General features: G+C 33.6%; 1 protein-coding gene across 1 annotated transcript; it reads left to right on the top strand.

Moving 5' to 3' along the window:
* Nucleotides 1–10,926, top strand: LOC149772919 (uncharacterized). Its single transcript, XM_089947133.1, has 2 exons — nucleotides 1–107; nucleotides 6,339–10,926. Exon 2 carries the CDS (start codon nucleotides 6,362–6,364, stop codon nucleotides 6,833–6,835), a length of 474 nt encoding a protein of 157 aa, XP_089803259.1. The 5' UTR covers nucleotides 1–107; nucleotides 6,339–6,361; the 3' UTR covers nucleotides 6,836–10,926.
* Nucleotides 10,927–18,646: the final 7,720 nt, after the last annotated feature.

Raw genomic sequence — 18,646 nt, 5'->3', positions numbered from 1 at the left:
ACATACATCCGATGCATATTTTGTCTTGCAGAAATAGCCGAGATGTTCTGAATGCCTCATGGTGTGGTGAAACCGTTTGCACAAGAGGAGTATTGCAAGTATTTACGGTACGTATATATATATATATATATATATATATATATATATATATATATATATATATATATATATATATATATATATATATATATATACATATATTCTGTATTTTTACACGCTGTTCCAGAAAGACTAGGAAGCATGAATTTACACAAGTTCGTTACTTCCAATTCAATAACATTGTAATACTATCATCTATCATTTTACATTATTATTCCTTTTCTGTTTTTTTTCTATATTCTTTGATTGTCTATAACAGTGCATAGCACTTGACACTTCCTCGTTTCTTGTATATTACAGAGTACAATGTACACTGTCCTAAATGATAATGAATTTGTCAGAGTAATTGAAAAGTATTACATATAATTTAAATAAAGTGCATTTTTCCAATATCCCCCTTAGTAAAGTCAAACTGGTTATTAAGTTATATTGCAAGTTCACGTTTAAATGAAGGATATGGGCCGCGGCATTTTCTTTACCTGCATGTGTTTGAAGCGTGTTCTTTCAATTCCGTACCAAATAGTCAATTGCTAATTTCAGTAATGAGTGTTTGAAACTCAAGTCTGTTAAAGGACTGAAATTCCATCATTAAAACAATTTTTTTCAGTTGCAACTAGGATAAGCTCTTAAATGTTTTTCTTTCTAAAAAAATTACATTATTAACCAGTTCTGGCCTGCCAAAACCATATATGCTCTATTTTATGTTCACCCATTTCCAGGCTTTTTCTCGTTTTTTCATACAATTAGTACCGTGTGTCCCATATCCACCTGTGATGTTCTTGGCACGCAAATCAATAGTAGTTCAATACATATGTAAGTAATGTGTATAGTTCAACGATTACATTTGTGAATATTAAATTATATTGTAAGTCCGTGTTCACCTATATAGCAATGGTCCATTTCAGGCAACATTTAAGTCTTAAAAAAAATAAAAAAATAAAATAAAGCTGTTTAATAATAGTCACATTTTCTAATATCACTATTTATCTTTCATCAATTTAATACTGAAATATATAAAAATCCTTGTCATATTATGTAATTAATGAGTAAAAGGTCAAGGTGACCATCTATATGTACATGTTTTTTACAGAAAAAGAGATTTAAATGACAGAAATTACCGAAAAGTCCTTCCAGAAGACATATAATTTAATGCTAAGGGAAGGTACACACAAGTCCATTAAAATACAAAAGATGAAGTTTCAAAACATTCACTGAACGAAATTAGTGGGATGCAAAATCATGAAAGTTGATCACCATTAGGCATGGTTGAAGAGACCTAAGTGATCATGTCGGAAGCTTTATGTTTCAAAACGAATTTGTTCTTCATAGTTGCTCTAATAGTAAATTGCATGAACTTTATATACGTAATTGCATAGAAATTACCCAAAGTGTAAAACACTCCGCCCAACACAGTCAAATCTACACAGCCCTCCCCCTTCTTGGCAACAGTTGATATATCTGAATACGTGTTTAATATAACACTAGGTCTGTCAAAAAAATCAAAGATGGATATAGGACACACGGTACTATTTCTATGGAAAAATGGGAACCAGCCGTGAAATGAGTGAACATAAAATAGGGTATATAAGGGTCTGGCTGGACAGGATTGGTTAATAATGTAAGTTATGTTTTAGGAAAAAAAATCTTTTGAGAGCTTATACTAGGTGTGCCTGAAAAAGGGAGACATTGTTTTATTGATGGAATTTCAGCCTTTAAGAGTCTTGAGTCTGGAACACTCATTACTGCAATTAGCACCTGACCCTTTGGTGCGGAATTGAAAGCCCATGTTTTAAACACATGCAGGTCCAGAAAATGCCGCGGCTCATATCCATTTCTCTACACAGAAGCTGACATCCAGGAGTCAATTATACTGATAAATATAGGTTTGATCATGAGCAAAGAGAAATGTTAAATTATTGAATTTTTAACATCATGGTGTTTGCATAGGTTTAATATGAGAACTGAATTAGTACAATGAGTCCTATAGACAGCTACAGCATGACAGTGACTCCACATATGCAAGTGCAATTAACTTTGCTATAAATGCAATCATGTGGTTCTATTTGTGAAGAAAAAGCAAAATTAATACCATTGGTAAACTAGAGTGATTTTCAGTAGGATATTAAACACATATTCATATATATCAACTGTTGCCTAGAAGGGGGAGGGGTGTGTAGATTTGACATTGATAGGTGGAGTGATTTGCACATTGGTTTATATCTAAGCAATACATCTATCAAATTTATAAAATAAGATATGATCACTTAGGTCTCTTCCAGCATGCTTAATGGTGATGACCTCTCATGACTTTGCATCCCGCTAATTTCTTTCAGTGAATGTTTTGAAACTTAATATTTTTTTACTTTAATGAACTTATGTCGACCTTACGTTAGATTGAACTTATATGTCTTGTACGGGGAATTTTAGGCAATTTCTGTCATTTAAATCTCATTTTCTGTAATAATACATGTACATAGAGATGGCCACCTTGACCTTTTACTCATTAATTACATAATATCAAAAGGCCGGGTATATATTTTAGTATTAAATTGAAGAGAGATAAATGGTGATATTAGAAAAGGTGACTCTTATTAGACAGCTTTATTTTAATTTTTCTGATTTTCTTAAATAAAGCTCAAATACTTAAACGTTGCCTGAAATGAACCATTGATATGTAGGTGAACATGAACTTGCAATATAATTGAATATTCACAAACGCAATCTTTGACAAGCAGAACAATGCACATTACTTACATATTACATTCAACTACTATTCCTAGGTCTGTCAAAACATTAAGGGTCGATATTGGACACACGGTACTAATTGTATGATAAAAGGGGAACAAACCTGCAAATGTATGGACATAAAACAGAGTATATATGGGTTTGGCTGGTCAGGATTGGTTTATAACGTAAGTTATTTTTTTAGAAAAAAATCTTTTGTGAGCTTATCCTAATTGTAACTTAAACAATAGAGACATTGTTTTATTGATGGAATTTCAGTCCTATAACAGTCTTGAGTCTGGAACACTCATTACTGAACTATGTTTACTGAATTAGTACCGTGAGTCCTATAGACAGTCACAGCAATACAGTGACTCCAAATATGCACGTGCAATTAACTTTGCTATAAATGCAATCATTTTTGTTATATTTGTGCATAGCAAGCAAAATCAATACCTTTTGTAAATTAAGGTGTGACTTTCAGTGTTATATTAAACACATCTTCAGGTATATCAACAGTCGCCAAGATGGGGTGATGGGTTAAAGTTTTTAGAGTGTTGATTTGACGATGCTAGGTGGAGTGTTTTGCACATTGGTTTATAACTATGCATTATTGCTTATTAGTCTTCGTGCAACAGTGTGGAAACAAAATAAAAAAAATGAATATATAGGCTTTATGCATATACACCCACGTTTATATTTTCTTACTGATGTTAGAAGTACAATGAATGACCAAAGCAGTCATAAGCCATACAATGTAGATACCTCCAGTACTAACATTGGAGGTATCTGATGGAGAAAATGTTAATATTCGCAGCACTTTGTAATGTTATTTGCCAAGGTGATGATAACAGACCTTGAATCATGTTGTTCAGTTTAAGTCAACCAAACTACCTTCGTCATATGATTGAGTGAATCAGATTAAATTTCAACCCTAACTGGACCTTACCTAATGAGTACTTGCCACCACCACATGACTAATAAGAAGCAGCCGAGCTAACCCAGCAAATACGCATTGTTTTGATAATAGGTCAGACCAAAAATGAGATAACGTGTGCTTCTATAATATAACATGCAGATTAATATTGTGAACAGCGCTATATATGGATATTAGACGAATCAATAAAATGCCAAATCATAGGAAAAAGGACAGTTTACATATTTGCCACATTTATGGGGAAACAAAACATTTTAATATAGCGACTATTCCTCCTCAAGACATATACGCGGTTTTGTTCGCCGGAGCATTTTATTCCAGCTATAATCAAGAATGTTTAATGTCATATGCTAATACATGAATATCATCAGGTTTGAGGGTTCAGTTGCATGCCAAGAATGAGGGTTTTAAGAGCCATGCATCTCTTGTTAAAGAAATATTCATCAGACTCGGTGTAGTGGGGATATGGATCTGATTAGATTCAAAAACTTCTTTTGAAAACCAATCTGCTCCACACGGATTTATAACAATAAATTTACATGATCTTCGCATAGGTATTGATAAAATATTTTGTTGAAAGATTGATATAATAATGATTCAATTACTTACACATTTGTAGCAGCAGAGGAGGGGCGACCTCAATGAAACCTTCGGCGGGTAAACGAACGAACATACAAATTTAGAAATACACGAACGACAAAAGATAAAGTAACAAAATATACTAACCCAATTAGAGAAACTCTCGGTAAGTTAGATGCTTCGGTTTGACGTTACTGACCTTATTTGATTCGTTTTCGTACGGAGCTATATTTTTTCAAAAATGACTTTCTAGCTAAAGGTCTGTTCACCTCCTCAGCTGCTTCTTCATATTTAATTATTTAGTCATATTTGTGGGTGAATATTAAATTCATTATCTGTTAAAGCTACAATGCATTTTTACATGGATAAGAATAAGGTTCATTTAATAAAATTAAAGGTGTTGTTATAATACTTTCAGCTTTGGATACCTTACATGAAATGAAAAGAAACACTCAGATACATAATATATATTGTATACTTTTACAATGCAAAGCTAGAAAATCATTCATTTACATTTATAGCATTATAGGTAACTGCAATATCAGATATTAAAATCAAGGTAGATTGATAAATATAAACAAAAAATTTGCATATTTAGATATGTTAAGGTTTGAAGCTTATTTTTTTTAAAACACAAATAATGTCACATAATGCCCGGAGTTGTTCAATTTTACCATGTGTAGAGCCTCTATTTTTCATGACCATGCACGATCACGTGATACATGTATGTTCAAAATGGACACTGCGAAATAGCAATTGAGGATTTTGGCTAACATTTATTTCCACTTGACAGGAAAAACTTAAACAGATAAGTCTTAATATTGCGTTCAATTGAATAGTCGTCTAATAATACCCAAAGTGATGTTATTGCAATTAATTACGGTATGAACGTTTTGACAAAATTCCTTGTGAGAATGGTGTTATCTCTGTGTGAAGGGAGCAGGTCTTTTCAAGAAGTAATATTCAGGTCATCACACACATCGGCTTCCTTGTCTTAATAGAGAACGATAATGATGAAACCTTGAGCCATAGACTGTATACAAGACGAATAAAACATCTTTCTTTGCCTTGCGTATTGGCCGTAGTTCAATATTTAAATTGTTTAATTTATTGCTGTTAAACGCGACTTCGTTTTACAGAAACGAATATTTGTACCAAAAAACATAAAATCCGGACCTCTACAGTAGTAGATATTATTTGTATATTCATCCGTCATTTCAACCATGTCGCTGGAGTTTCGTTTTATTTATGAAAGGCTGTGAGCAGGTGTGTGTGAATCTACTCAGCACACACATTTATAAATAAATGCCCTACAGACAGCCATGTAGTATTATTCTCAATTCATAATGCTGCTTTATTCAGGTTAATAAATACTCATAACTAATTTCAGTAAACATAGACAGCGGCATCGTTGAAGAGAATCAAGCTAGGTAATTCATTTTGGTTCATAGAGGCAGAGATTGCCTTCAATATTTGTTAGTTTGAGTGCGCTTACTGTTATCTGAGGACTGCCGACCCGTTTCTGTTTGCATGTTCCATTTTCACTTAGTACGGTCCTATGACAAGGTAATTTGGTCGTCTCAAACTAAGCAAAATGATTCAAAGTCTGTTATCATCACATTGTCAAATAAATTACGTAGTGATGATAATCTAAAATTTTGTCCACCAGTTACCAATTTACGGATGAGTACCTCTGTGACTTTAGTCTTAGTACGGAGACGGGCGATGTTGAACAGCTTGCCGTCAGCCCTGGTATTATGTTATTCATCCATGTCTCACTCCTCAGCCTCAGTGCTAAAAATAAATGTACGCAGATGTGATTCATCCATGTCTTCCTCTTCACTTCACTTGAACACAAAAAAGTGCAAACAACGTACACTGACAAAACTTTATTTATACAATATGTGTTTGTTTGAATTCCCCTGCATGTGAGAAAATTTTAGTCTTTCCCTCTCATTGACAAATTCTGAATACTAATATATTTTACCATTTATTGCAGGTTAACATAATTGGTTTTCTGCCATGACTTTACAGAAATACATCTACAGAGTTCTGGCAGAAAACGAAGACCCTAAACAAGGTCTAGTCGCCAGAAATCCGAGTGCCAAGATATCAGTTATGCAGCATATTTTAGGGAAGCGCCAGTCTCAATTTATTTCAACTACAGCTACTTTGGAAGCAGCGGAGATGTTTGTCGGGCTGGTCAAGAAAAAGAACCCTAACCAGAAAATAAGAATGGTCCAAATTGACGTGGTTGAGCTGAATAAAGAGAAGGATGTTAAGATTATTGATCTTACGGATGCTGTGATACTGGAAAAACATTTGCCAGAAAAGGCCAAAATGGCGCGTAATTGGGCCAAAAAATATAAAGAAGTCCTCGTGGAAGGCAAGATTCCAGCGCGTTGTGTGACACTGATGGAAACATATCAAGAATCCAGTGGTTATGATCTCAGTGATTACTCTGAGAGCGAAGAGACTATCTCTTTTGGCAGATGAAATGTCAAAACTCAAATCCAAGTGATACTATTAATACCATGGCACTGCTGCTGGGACAATATTGCACACTGTGCTGAACTACTCGCATAATCAATGGAGCTTACTTCTCATATGCTGTCTTAACAAATATTTCAGAGATCGAAAGGTACTACCTCGAGCTTACCTGTGTAAAATGCGTATTATGATTCTGAAAAATGCAAGTATTAACTGTAATGGCACGAAAAGAGCAATTTGACTGTTGTTTTGACATGTCGTCATCACGTGACGAGTTCGGATCCTAAAATGAATTCCGAACTATCATTAGATTTATAATAACCAGCTAGGAACATTTTTGTATTACCCCATGTATCTTTGATTATACAAGCTAACCGATATGCCAATAGTTATTATGTCTTAAAATTTAGATGAATGATTTCCGAAATGCATTAATATATATATTGCATAACTTAATTGTAAAAGATAAGCAACTTACAATGACATTTAAATATTTATCTTTTATTCTAGTGGTATATAAAGTGCCGCATACAAATGCTGTTTGTATTACTTAAGCAACTGTTTATATGGATTTTCATTTAATAATAGTAAATTGGGGAAACAATCTGTTAAGAAAATGCAATATGAAGAGCAAAGGAAACAATTGCTTTTTGTTTTGTTTTTCTCTTCACTTGTGGCTGTCTTGATTACAATATCTGTCTACCCTGATAACGTAATAAAAATAAACAGCCATTATCTCAACCAACACCTGGGGATGTCCTTTTGTGACAGTTGATAAATATGAATTCTATAAATTATGTTTTTTACAGATTACACTTTTTCTAATAAGTTTTTAGGTCTACAAATAACTCTTGGCAAAGTGAAAACAAATTCTTTTAAAACTAGACGTTACACTTTTATTTAGAAAAAAAGGTTTCTTGTTTCGTTTTATTTGATGGATTACTGGTGCATACAAAATTAGAAGCTGAAATTATTTTGTTACTGGCACTCCCCAGTCCATCTTGGTATGCAATTTAGACTGGGTACACGGGGCAAAAGGAAAATCATTATCTCCTCCTACGTACGCATATCGTAAGAAGAAAACAAACATTAGGTAGAAAAATAAGCAGCCGAATAAGGACTGAGCTATTATCATTTCAAAGAGGTCAAATTCATGGTCTTGTACTGAAAGAAATACATTGGCTGAGCCAAACAAACTCTTGTCTGATTTCATTATGGAGAATTATGAACCATTAATGTCCAGCGGTTTGATATCTCTTATATATGATTCTAAAAAGCCTATCCCTAAAATATCAAGAGACAAGCTTTGAAGAGTGTTTTGTCATCACGCGCTTCGCTTTTATTTTCTTACAGTGAAAGTGCTCGTTTTAGGGAGTAAAGAGCGGCATTTTTAATGCTCCTCTCTATTATTTATGTTATTTATTGCTGTTAACTTAGTCGGAGTAGTGACAGTGACGACTTTACCCATTGCTGGTATTCATTTATTATTAGGCAAAGACCTAGCTAAAGATAAGGTTGTGGTTAATCCACTTGTAACTGACAAGCCTTGTGTGGATGAGAAATTAAAACCATATGGAGACTGAAATATCTGATATATACCATGCTTGAGAAGCTACCAAAACTATGCCAAAAAGATCTCTTGATAATGACGTTGATCAGGAGATTATTACTTTAGCAGATACATTTGTTGGTCAGTGTACTGATGAGGTCACTTTTCCGACTGATATTGATCAAACAAAAGGTATTGATCACGCTGATCCTCTTGTAGTACTCATTTTCTCTACTCTAATCAGGGTGTCGAAAGACAGGAAATATATCCTCATATCTCCTACTTGTTTTAGAGGGGTATAGGAGAAATCGAAGCCATTTAAGTGGCGGTCAGTTATTTTGTGAAAACAGGGTCTATGTGAGATATTGGAGATTGGCTTTGTTTGGGTCGATAAGACTTGTCACAAGATCCTGAATTATTTTTATTATCTTAGAATTAAAATTGATGTTTCTCAACGCTGCAGCTCTTGTCACACTTGTCAGATAGTACGGAAACAGAATCAAACGATTCATTAGGCTGACAATCTGCATTTGGCCATTTGCAAAATAATAGTAGGATGTATCGGTCCATTGCTTACGACTTAGTGTTGCAACCAATACATGTCGACTATAATGTGTGCGTCCACAATATTCACAGAGGCAATTTCTGTGACAAATATTAAAATTAAAATAATAGTAAAAGCTATCATCCTAAATGTCAAAGGGGTTTGTAAAGATTCATCAAACCTTGTGTACAATATGATCAATGCTTTGATACAGGTAAAGATTGGGTTTAGGGTATTCGTTTGTTTGCAGTTAGGGGATTAGTTCAAGTATCATGAAGTTTCAGTCCTTTATAACTCATTGTTGGATATACTGTCTGAGGTGAGTTGAAGGTATTAAAAGCGAACCCGCTTTCAAATGAATATTCCAAGATTAATTATTTTGACTAAGTATATGACTTCAAAAATTAGTGTCAAAGTCTTGTGAAGTAGCAAGAAATAATCTTGACTCTACTCAGTCAAAAATGAAATAAACGTATGATAGAACTTTAAAAACAATAAGTGTTCAGAATGGTGACAGAGTTCTGGCTCTTTTGTCCATGCCTCTATTGTTAATACCTCAAAATCTTCTTTAGCCAAAGAATGATGCTCCTTATATAAGAGATAGCCCTGTTAATCATGCAGTAAATTTTTGTTGTACCTGTCCCACACAGTGAGGACTTCAACGGTAGCGTGTAAACTGATTATGGTGACTTCGGAATTCAGAAATCTGGACCCGAAACCTTGACAAATACAGCCACAAATGTAGCGAACTGGGAAAGTTATGATGTGAATATGATCACTCTTTTCCAGATGCTCCAATACTAACAAATTAAATCTACCATGTTTGTAATTTCTACACCACTGAGACAACATCATTATAGAATGAATCCTAACAAGCAGGAATGTTTTAAAATCAAATTCAGTATTTGATGGAGAATGATTTTTTTTAACCACGTAATAGTAATATGAGTTCACCATGTATTCTTATGCCGAAAAGAGATAATAATTTCCTTATGTGTACATGGTGTACAAGCGTCAACTATGTCTCCAGAACAAATTCATTTCCAATGCCAAGATTTCGATGTTTGTATTGATAAAATTTGAAATGCAAACAATACAACCTAGTTTTATATTTGGAATGAGTTATGGCAAATTTCGTTCACGAAATGAGCGAAGGTAATTTAAATGCAATTTCGGATGGACTTTATCTACGTAACTTTATTCCTTTTGGCATGAAATAGTTTTCGTCGAAGACCCAGCACTTAATGAACTTGATAACATTTGGTCTAGGTTACTGCGATACGTACATGGAAAACATTAGGAAATTCTTTGAGCGACTCAGTGATGCACAATTATGTTTTGCTGTTCTTGTATCGAATGTTTTAGGATATATTTTGTGAGAGGCTGAGGTTAAACTTTTAGAAGTTAAGATCGAGCTATCTCTAAATTCCCAGTGCCTATCAATAAAAGCAACTGAACTGACGTTTTGGTAGGGCTGGATATTATCGGAAAGTTTGCTCAACTTTTCCACAGTTGCAGTACCCCTGACAGATGTGCTGGGTGAGAAATAGAAGTTGTTTTGGTCTGAGAAATATTGGGAGGCTAGTGATAAATTAAAGACATTACTCGAAGGTGTACCAGTTCTTGGAACTCCAGATTTAAGTCAATAATTTAAAATGTATGTTGATGCAAGTGATATAGTGGTTGGTGGCCGATTGTTAGAATAAGACAAAAATGGTGTTGATCCAGTGAGCAATTTTCTAAAATTTAAACAACCACTGTAAAACTAGAATCAATGATTGATGAGGTAGAATGCTTTATTGCATGAGTGCAACATTGACATCCGGCGGAAGTAAGAAAAAGATCATTTGCTTGCAATTCTATATATATATATATATATATATATATATATATATATATATATATATATATATATATAATAAGCCATCATCCTATGTAATTTGAATTATTGACATTTTTTATTAATATATAAATCACGGTTTTATTAAATAATTCTTTATCTTCCATTTTGTGGGTAGTTTTTATGTTATGTATACTATATTGTTTGCCTAACTTTTGTAATTGATTGTAGGTTGCAAGTGTTATGTGTAAAGAACATGTTTACGTGGATTTGAGTACAGGGTCGTTTCATTTCCCCTTCCATGGTCTACCTGATTTCTGTCAGGATGTTGTAAACTATTTAAGGAGACAGACCTGAACTTGTTTACGAATTTGATGGAAATTTCCATTCGAAATGACCTTGGCCCGGGTATTTTCTTGTGTCATAAGTCAGGTGACGGTATATATATATATATATATATATATATATATATATATATATATATATATATATATATATATATCAGGAATAATTATTAATTGTGCTTTAAATTTCTTTTCCTTAATGTCTATCTGCTTGGATAATGATTTTTGTCTGGCAGTGGTTTAAAAAATTTACTTTAGCAAATGTTTATGTGAAACGGTGGCAGTAGATAACATCGGAATGTAAGTGAGTTGCATGTACCACACCTGCTGAATACCTTTCATGTCGACAACCCCTTTAATTTAATTTAGAACGAGACCTAAACTGAACAGGAAGATAATTTAACATGAAACGTGAGTACGCCGAATGTAGAGCTCCTAAAGATTACTGATGCGTTAGAGTAGGACCGGCCGCAACATATACAGGTGTGTAGATTTGCCATTTATTGGATTTAAACTGAGCCAGTAAACTAAAAATACCCCGTACTGCAGTAAACAAGGGAAAACTGGACTGTTGTTTATTCCTGGTTAATCTATAATACCATTTGGGTATTAAAACTTTGCATAAAACACATTGTTTCGAGATAATGGATAAGTATCTGAAACTGAGTCATAAAAGTAAAATCGTTGATACAGTATGCAGAACAAATTACAAATTGAAACTACGATGGTATTGGGTGCCGCGAGACCGTTTTCTTTCGAGACTGCCAGCGAACTGTCATAAAAAGATAATTTTCCATTGTGTGTACACTTCATTTTATTGATTAATGTAAATACTATGCAGATAAAGTGAACTGTCTAAATATCTATATATTGTACTATACTGCTATCTTCTAACCCAACACTATCAAAGCAATATAGTGGTATATCAGTCTACCAATATTAACTTACGGTATATTAGATTATTTGGTGTTATTGTTGTTCTTATACCAAATCCTCCACAACAAATAGGACATGCACGTGACAATGGTATAGGGCTTTTCAAACTCATCGCCTCCAGTTGATGAGTATGTTAAAGAAACAACACCCAAAGGTCCTTTTTATGGCATCCCACCTCTTGAGAAAATTGTGTCTAGTCAAAGATAACTAAATAAATTAAAACTTAAATCCATTTTCGCATGATGTTTGAATGGTGTTATTGTGAGAGTGAGTGCGTGTAAGTCCTCATTTTCAAAAAATTACCAAGAGACCCATAAGCCACAATTGTAATTAGAGTCATGCTAATTAGTTATAAATTTTCCAATTATTAAATTTTAAATCCAAAGTACGTAGTGTACGTATGATCATATACTTTAGAATTTACAAACTAATAGGTCTAAGAGACCAATTGATCTTTGTTCAGCCATGTTAGGAAATTTGGTTTTAATGGAGAATGGTGAATAAAGGTTCGTAGTTGTTTAAAAGGTATTATCGAATTGTGATTTCAAGCAAAACTGAGATCCCATGGGAAGAGGCAAATTGTATTAGCCCTTAAAAGGACCGAGGTTAAACATCGCTAGGAAACATTAGTCTCTTCAAGTGATCAGGCGTCATAAACTTCCTTCTGACAGTTCCTTCAGTCAGTTTCGGGCAGATTATATATCTGACAACTAAGTATTCACATTCTGTCCATGTCTAGAAGGTTGGAAATTCCATCTTGTGAACGTTGATCAGTTGATTAAATAATAATAGCAATAGGAAAATTGGAGTCATGCGAAAATTCTCCCCTAGGATTTTTTATACTTAAAGCCATCCTCAAAAATTTATTCTCACGAGGCAAGACAAATTTCCCTTGACATTCTGATATTTTGTAAGTTTCCAGCACCGGTCTTAGGTCTTCCGTGTATGTTGGTGCAAAAATTTGGTCATTAATTAAAAATCAAATTCCACGCTCCTTGGCTTGGTCAGAATTGTAGTTGACCACGTCTGCTGTTTGATGGACAGTAAGTCCAGTTTTACGTTTTGATTGATGGTTTGGTTGATCTGCGGTTAATACACGTTTAGAAACAGATTTTATTTTACTGACAAACTCAGAATCTTCTAGAATCACAGTATTTGCAAAAAATGCTAAATGTGGCCTAGGACAATAAGAGGGCTTTTACATCTATATGCAGAATTGGTGAGTTCAATATTTGATTTGGGCTGGAATTATTGATTCAATTTATTATTCTCTGGAATTACAAAGTGCTCAATAATATTCTTGGACATAAACATTAATTTGGAATTATAGTGAATTCAAACAAGGATATATTGTACTATATTATCATCAAATGACTGTTGACAGTGGAATGTAATTAGAACTTTATTCATTAGGACTGGTGATATGCATTAAATGTAAAATATCTTGATATTAAGCTAGTTGATATACCATATACTGTTGTTGTTGTTTTTTATTGCTTTTTTATATTTTTTATATATAAATATTATATCAATAGTTAATTGTTGTTTACATACTCTCCAGGTCAATGATGAATTCCACTAACTGATCATAAACGAAACAAAGAAATAGCTTGAGAAAATCTCAATGTTTCTCGTCTTCTAAATAAATTCAAAATTGCACATAGTTTCCTAGAAAATCCTTCGGGAGTGAAGGGAAAAAATAAAATGAACTCAATGAAACGCTTGAAGGTTAACTGACACCAAGTAGTACACAAGAACATGGATATATATACGCTGAGTATTTTCCGTCTCTGTAATCGGGTCCTGAAAACACCATGGTTCCACGTAATACTTGAGTATAAAAGTTTAACTTGTTGCGTGGAGATAAAATATTATAAAGTTCCACGGCGATGACCCGGGCTAAATACATGTGGTCTTGAGATATATTAATTTGGATGATGCTGTGTTTGTTGTTACGAATGTCGTTCACCAATAACACTTTTTTTCCGGCCACTCCCTTTTGGAGGGAAAACAAGGGTCATGCAAAGTGTAACTTTAAAAATCTTCACTGGATTTCTGAAATAGCTGAATGTTGTCGATGATTTTAGAGGGTGCCAAATACTTGCTACCACTGTCAGGAAAAAGGACAAAAATGAGAAGAAACAAAACAAATAAGAGGATAAAGAACCCATTTTTGCCAAGAAACGCAAGAAATCCAGACAACGTGAAGAAAGTGAAGACGATGTAGAACCCGAGCAGGTAGAAAAATTCAAAAGGAAACACTGAAATAAGAAGACAATAACTTTAATGAGGGTTATAAAATGTTCATTTTGATTACAAACCAAAATATACCCGAAAGGATACGTAAGTGCCTCTTTGCCTTGATTATTATGGAGCTGTATTTGAATCAACACACACGCGCTCCCTTTTACTATTGAATGTGGGTAAAGGGATTTTTATTTATTGATTGTTGGAAGGTATAGGTGGTGTGATGGATATAATGATTGTTGGACTACATGTAGTTTGTTTTAACTTGGTTTGGTTTTGATGGTTGATGTGTGCAGGCTATACTTATTGTTTTGAACTGTTTTTATAGGGTGTTGAATGTTATTCGTAAATGTGAAGGTATGTTTGTGAGATTTCGTCTCCTTCTCTTAAACTGTATGCTAACATGTGACGATTTGAATAGTGTGTATGGTATGTTTGATGGTATAGATGGTGTGATGGATAGTATGACGATGAACTATTAATGCATGAGTCAAATGTGTTGGTGGATGTATAGTATTTGCAAAAAAATGCTAATTGTGGCCTAGGACAAGTAGAGGGCTGTCGAGTTCAGTATTTAATTTAGGGTGAAAATACTTATTCAACACATTATTCTCAGGAATTACAAGGTGCTCAATAATATTTTTGGACAGAAACATTAATTTGGAATTATAGTGAATTCAAACAAGGATATATTAGACTATATTATGATCAAAAGACTGATGGTACATTACCACTGAAATGTAATTATAACTTTATTCATTAGGACTGCTGGTATGCATGTAATTTAAAAATGTTGATATTAGGCTAGTTGATATAACCAGTAATGTTGGTTTTTCAAATTGTGAGCCGACCATGCCACACTAAATCAGATTGGTGGACTACATGTATTCTGTTTGGACTCGGTTTGATCTGATGGTTGATATGTGTAGACTATAAACGTGTTTTGAATTGTTTTTATAGGGTGCTGCATGTTTTACGTAGAGTGTGAGCGTGTGTTTGCGAGATTGTATCTCCTTCTCTTAAATTGTATGCTGTCAGGAGACGGTTTGAATAGTCTGTATGGGATGTTAAATGGTATAGATGGTGTGATTGATAGCATGATGCTGGGATAGGAATACACAAGTGAGATGTGTTCTACACATGTTATGCAGACTACAGCTTCATCTCTGTGATTAAAATTTAACATTCGCATGCCAGAATTTCTGTTGATGACCCAGCTCACTTGAGTATGAGAGTAATGTATGTTTAATATGTATTGTTGTCTATTCTCCATCACTAAATCTTAGTATATGTATATGTTCAAATTCACCTTTTACCAAAGTCAAGTTAAATGTCTACCTGACTAACGACATTTAATGACAATATGTCCCTATGCATACAAATTAAATATTCAGATCATATTATTTGCGGTAAAAATGTTTATTCGAAAGTGAGTCTAAGACATTGCTTTTTCACTTTGAATGTCCTTAACCTGATGACAACTTTGCATGTTTTTGAAAGGAAACTTACCTACATCTTATTTCTATTATTGTGTCATAGTTTATTTTATATCAATATTGTTTGTTTGAAAAATTGCACATTCCTACCTCCACATCCTATATTGAGTCAGTCTGACTGTTGTTTTTAGTTTTTAATTTGGGTTGATTTATTTATTTAAATTATTCACTGTAAGCATATTATTTTGGAATTACTGTGAAAATATTCAAGGAACTTTAGATTATTTTAGATTATATTATTGTGAGATAGGAAAGACTGTTAACGAATTGCCACATACCAGGCCATTGGCACATTAGTATATTCAAGACTATAGGCACATCAGCACATTAAATATGTGAATTTATTTCGAACACTACTGGAATTTATTTGAAACACTAAACACATGGACATGTGATAAAAGTTTAGGTCTATTTAGAATTTAATTGACAATATCGTAAGTTCTTTGTAAATTTTACTTTGTATCATAAGAAAAGAAATTATAGCATGAATTGAACAAACATTGGTGGCTTTTTGTTCTTTTCTGTTGCTTAGTTTAGGACTAATATTCGTAACAGTGAGATACAAATAGATTCGATTAATCCCACAAAAGTATCAGGACATGTGAATGTTTGCCATGTCAATTGGCAGTAGACATTACCTGTATACAATGTTTAAAACCAATACAACTATAGTGGTAGCAAGATGAAGACATATTATCATGCCATGGATATAGACATGTTGATCTACCAAACTGCCTGAAGAACTATTTACCCTTAAACACCATATGATGAAACTGTACATCGTCACTAATTTGATTGATGGGAACAACACCGGTTGCAGCAGATCTGGGTCTTCTCGGGTCCTTTGCCATGCATCTGAATCACGTGAAATCTTTCGAACATAACGAAATGAAGATAATTATCTGCCTCAGAGATTCCTATATGACTTTAACTTATATCTTAAGGTATCTATTGAAATTACTCGTGCACATTGTACATTTAAGTGTTACACTTGAAACGTAGTAATGTAAAATGAGTTCTCCACCATTGTCAGAAATGACCTTTATATAAATACAGACTTTATGTGCGATAGACGGGTCTATAAAAAAGGTGAACTATGTATGCATATCTGTCACTAAACGTATCTAGAAATATAAAAATGCCTTTTGTATTACATTGTTTCTTTAAAATGTATCTTAAATTCACAGGGGAATAAATGATAAACAACTTTACAATATTTTTAATCAAATGCGTAAGAAACATGTTGTTAAACTAATAGAACAAGATTAGCATTTCTATTACAAAGATAACTCTTATTTAAGTGTTCACAAAATCCAAAGTTCTGAACGTTTATTGAGCCATGGCAGCTTCTTTGATTGAATGCCGAACTTGTAACCCATGTACCGTGTTCAGTACCAACCCAAGCTAGCCCTAGTCAGTTGCCTATGCATTATCAAAGTATATGGTCATTTGTGGTTCATTTGCGCTATTCATGTTATCCATCTGTGTGCCACAGATCCATTTTTAGGAGTAAATTTCAAACTTAAATAAATTGTTCACATTTATACCAGGATGTACATGTTGTTATTAACAATAATTAAAATACACCACGCATTCATTTCGCAAATTAAATAGTAGAATAGACAACCAAACAACATAAGGTCTGATTCATAAAAGACAACCATGCAACATAAGGTTTGATTCATAAAAGACACACCAAGCAACATAATTTCTGATTCATAAAAGACAACCAAGCAATATAAGGTCTGATTTATAAAAGACAACCAAGCAACATAAGGTCTGCTTCATAAAAGACAAACCAAGAAACATAAGGTCTGATTCATAAAAGACAAACCAAGCAACATAAGGTGTAATTCATAAAAGACAAACCAAACAACTAAAGTTCTGATTCATAAAGGGATTCATAAAAGACAACCAAGCAAAATAAGGTCTGATTCCTAAAAGACATCCAAGCACCATACGGTCTGATTCCTAAAAGACAAACCAAGCAACATAAGGTCTGATTTAAAAAAGACAATCCCAGCAACCTAAGGTATAATTCATAAAAGACAAACCAAGCAACATAAGGTCTAATTCATAAAAGACAAACCAAGTAAGATAAGGTCTAATTCATAAAAGACAAACCAAGCAACATAAGGTCTGATTCATAAAAGACAACCAAGTAATATAAGGTCTGATTCATAAAAGACAACCAAGCAACATAAGGTCTGATTCATAAAAGACAAACCAAGCAACATAAGGTCTGATTCATAAAAGACAAACCAAGCAACATAAGGTCTAATTCATAAAAGTCAACCAAGCAACATAAGGTCTGATTCATAAAAGACAACCAAGCAATATAAGGTCTGATTCATAAAGACAAACCAAGCAACATACGATCCGATTCATAAAAGACAAACCCAGCAACGTAAGGTCTGATTCATAAAAGACAAACGAAGCAAGATAAGGTCTGATTCATAAAAGACAAACCAAGCAACATACGATCCGATTCATAAAAGACAAACCAAGCAACGTAAGGTCTGATTCATAAAAGACAAACCAAACAATATAAGGTCTAATTCATAAAAGACAAACCAAGCAACATAAGGTCTGATTCATAAAAGACAACCAAGCAACATAAGGTCTGTTTCATAAAAGACAACCAAGCAACATACGGTCCGATTCATAAAAGACAAACCAAGCAACTTAAGGTCTCATTCATAAAAGACAAACCAAGCAAGATAAGGTCTGATTCATAAAAGACAAACCAAGCAAGATAAGGTCTGATTCATAAAAGACAAACCAAGCAACATAAGGTCTAATTCATAAAAGCCAACCAAGCAACATAAGGTCTGATTCATAAAAGACAACCAAGCAACATA

This window comes from Sinohyriopsis cumingii, unplaced genomic scaffold (assembly GCF_028554795.1).
Source record: "Sinohyriopsis cumingii isolate HCF-2022 unplaced genomic scaffold, ASM2855479v2 utg000974l, whole genome shotgun sequence".
Lineage (NCBI taxonomy): Eukaryota > Metazoa > Mollusca > Bivalvia > Unionida > Unionidae > Sinohyriopsis > Sinohyriopsis cumingii.
Note: the sequence above shows the minus strand (reverse complement) of the source record. Positions and strands in the feature narration are given on the sequence as shown.

Bases quoted from the DNA above. Each gene is read 5' to 3' on its own strand.
- LOC149772919 (XM_089947133.1), top strand. From the start codon at position 6,362: ATGACTTTACAGAAATACATCTACAGAGTTCTGGCAGAAAACGAAGAC.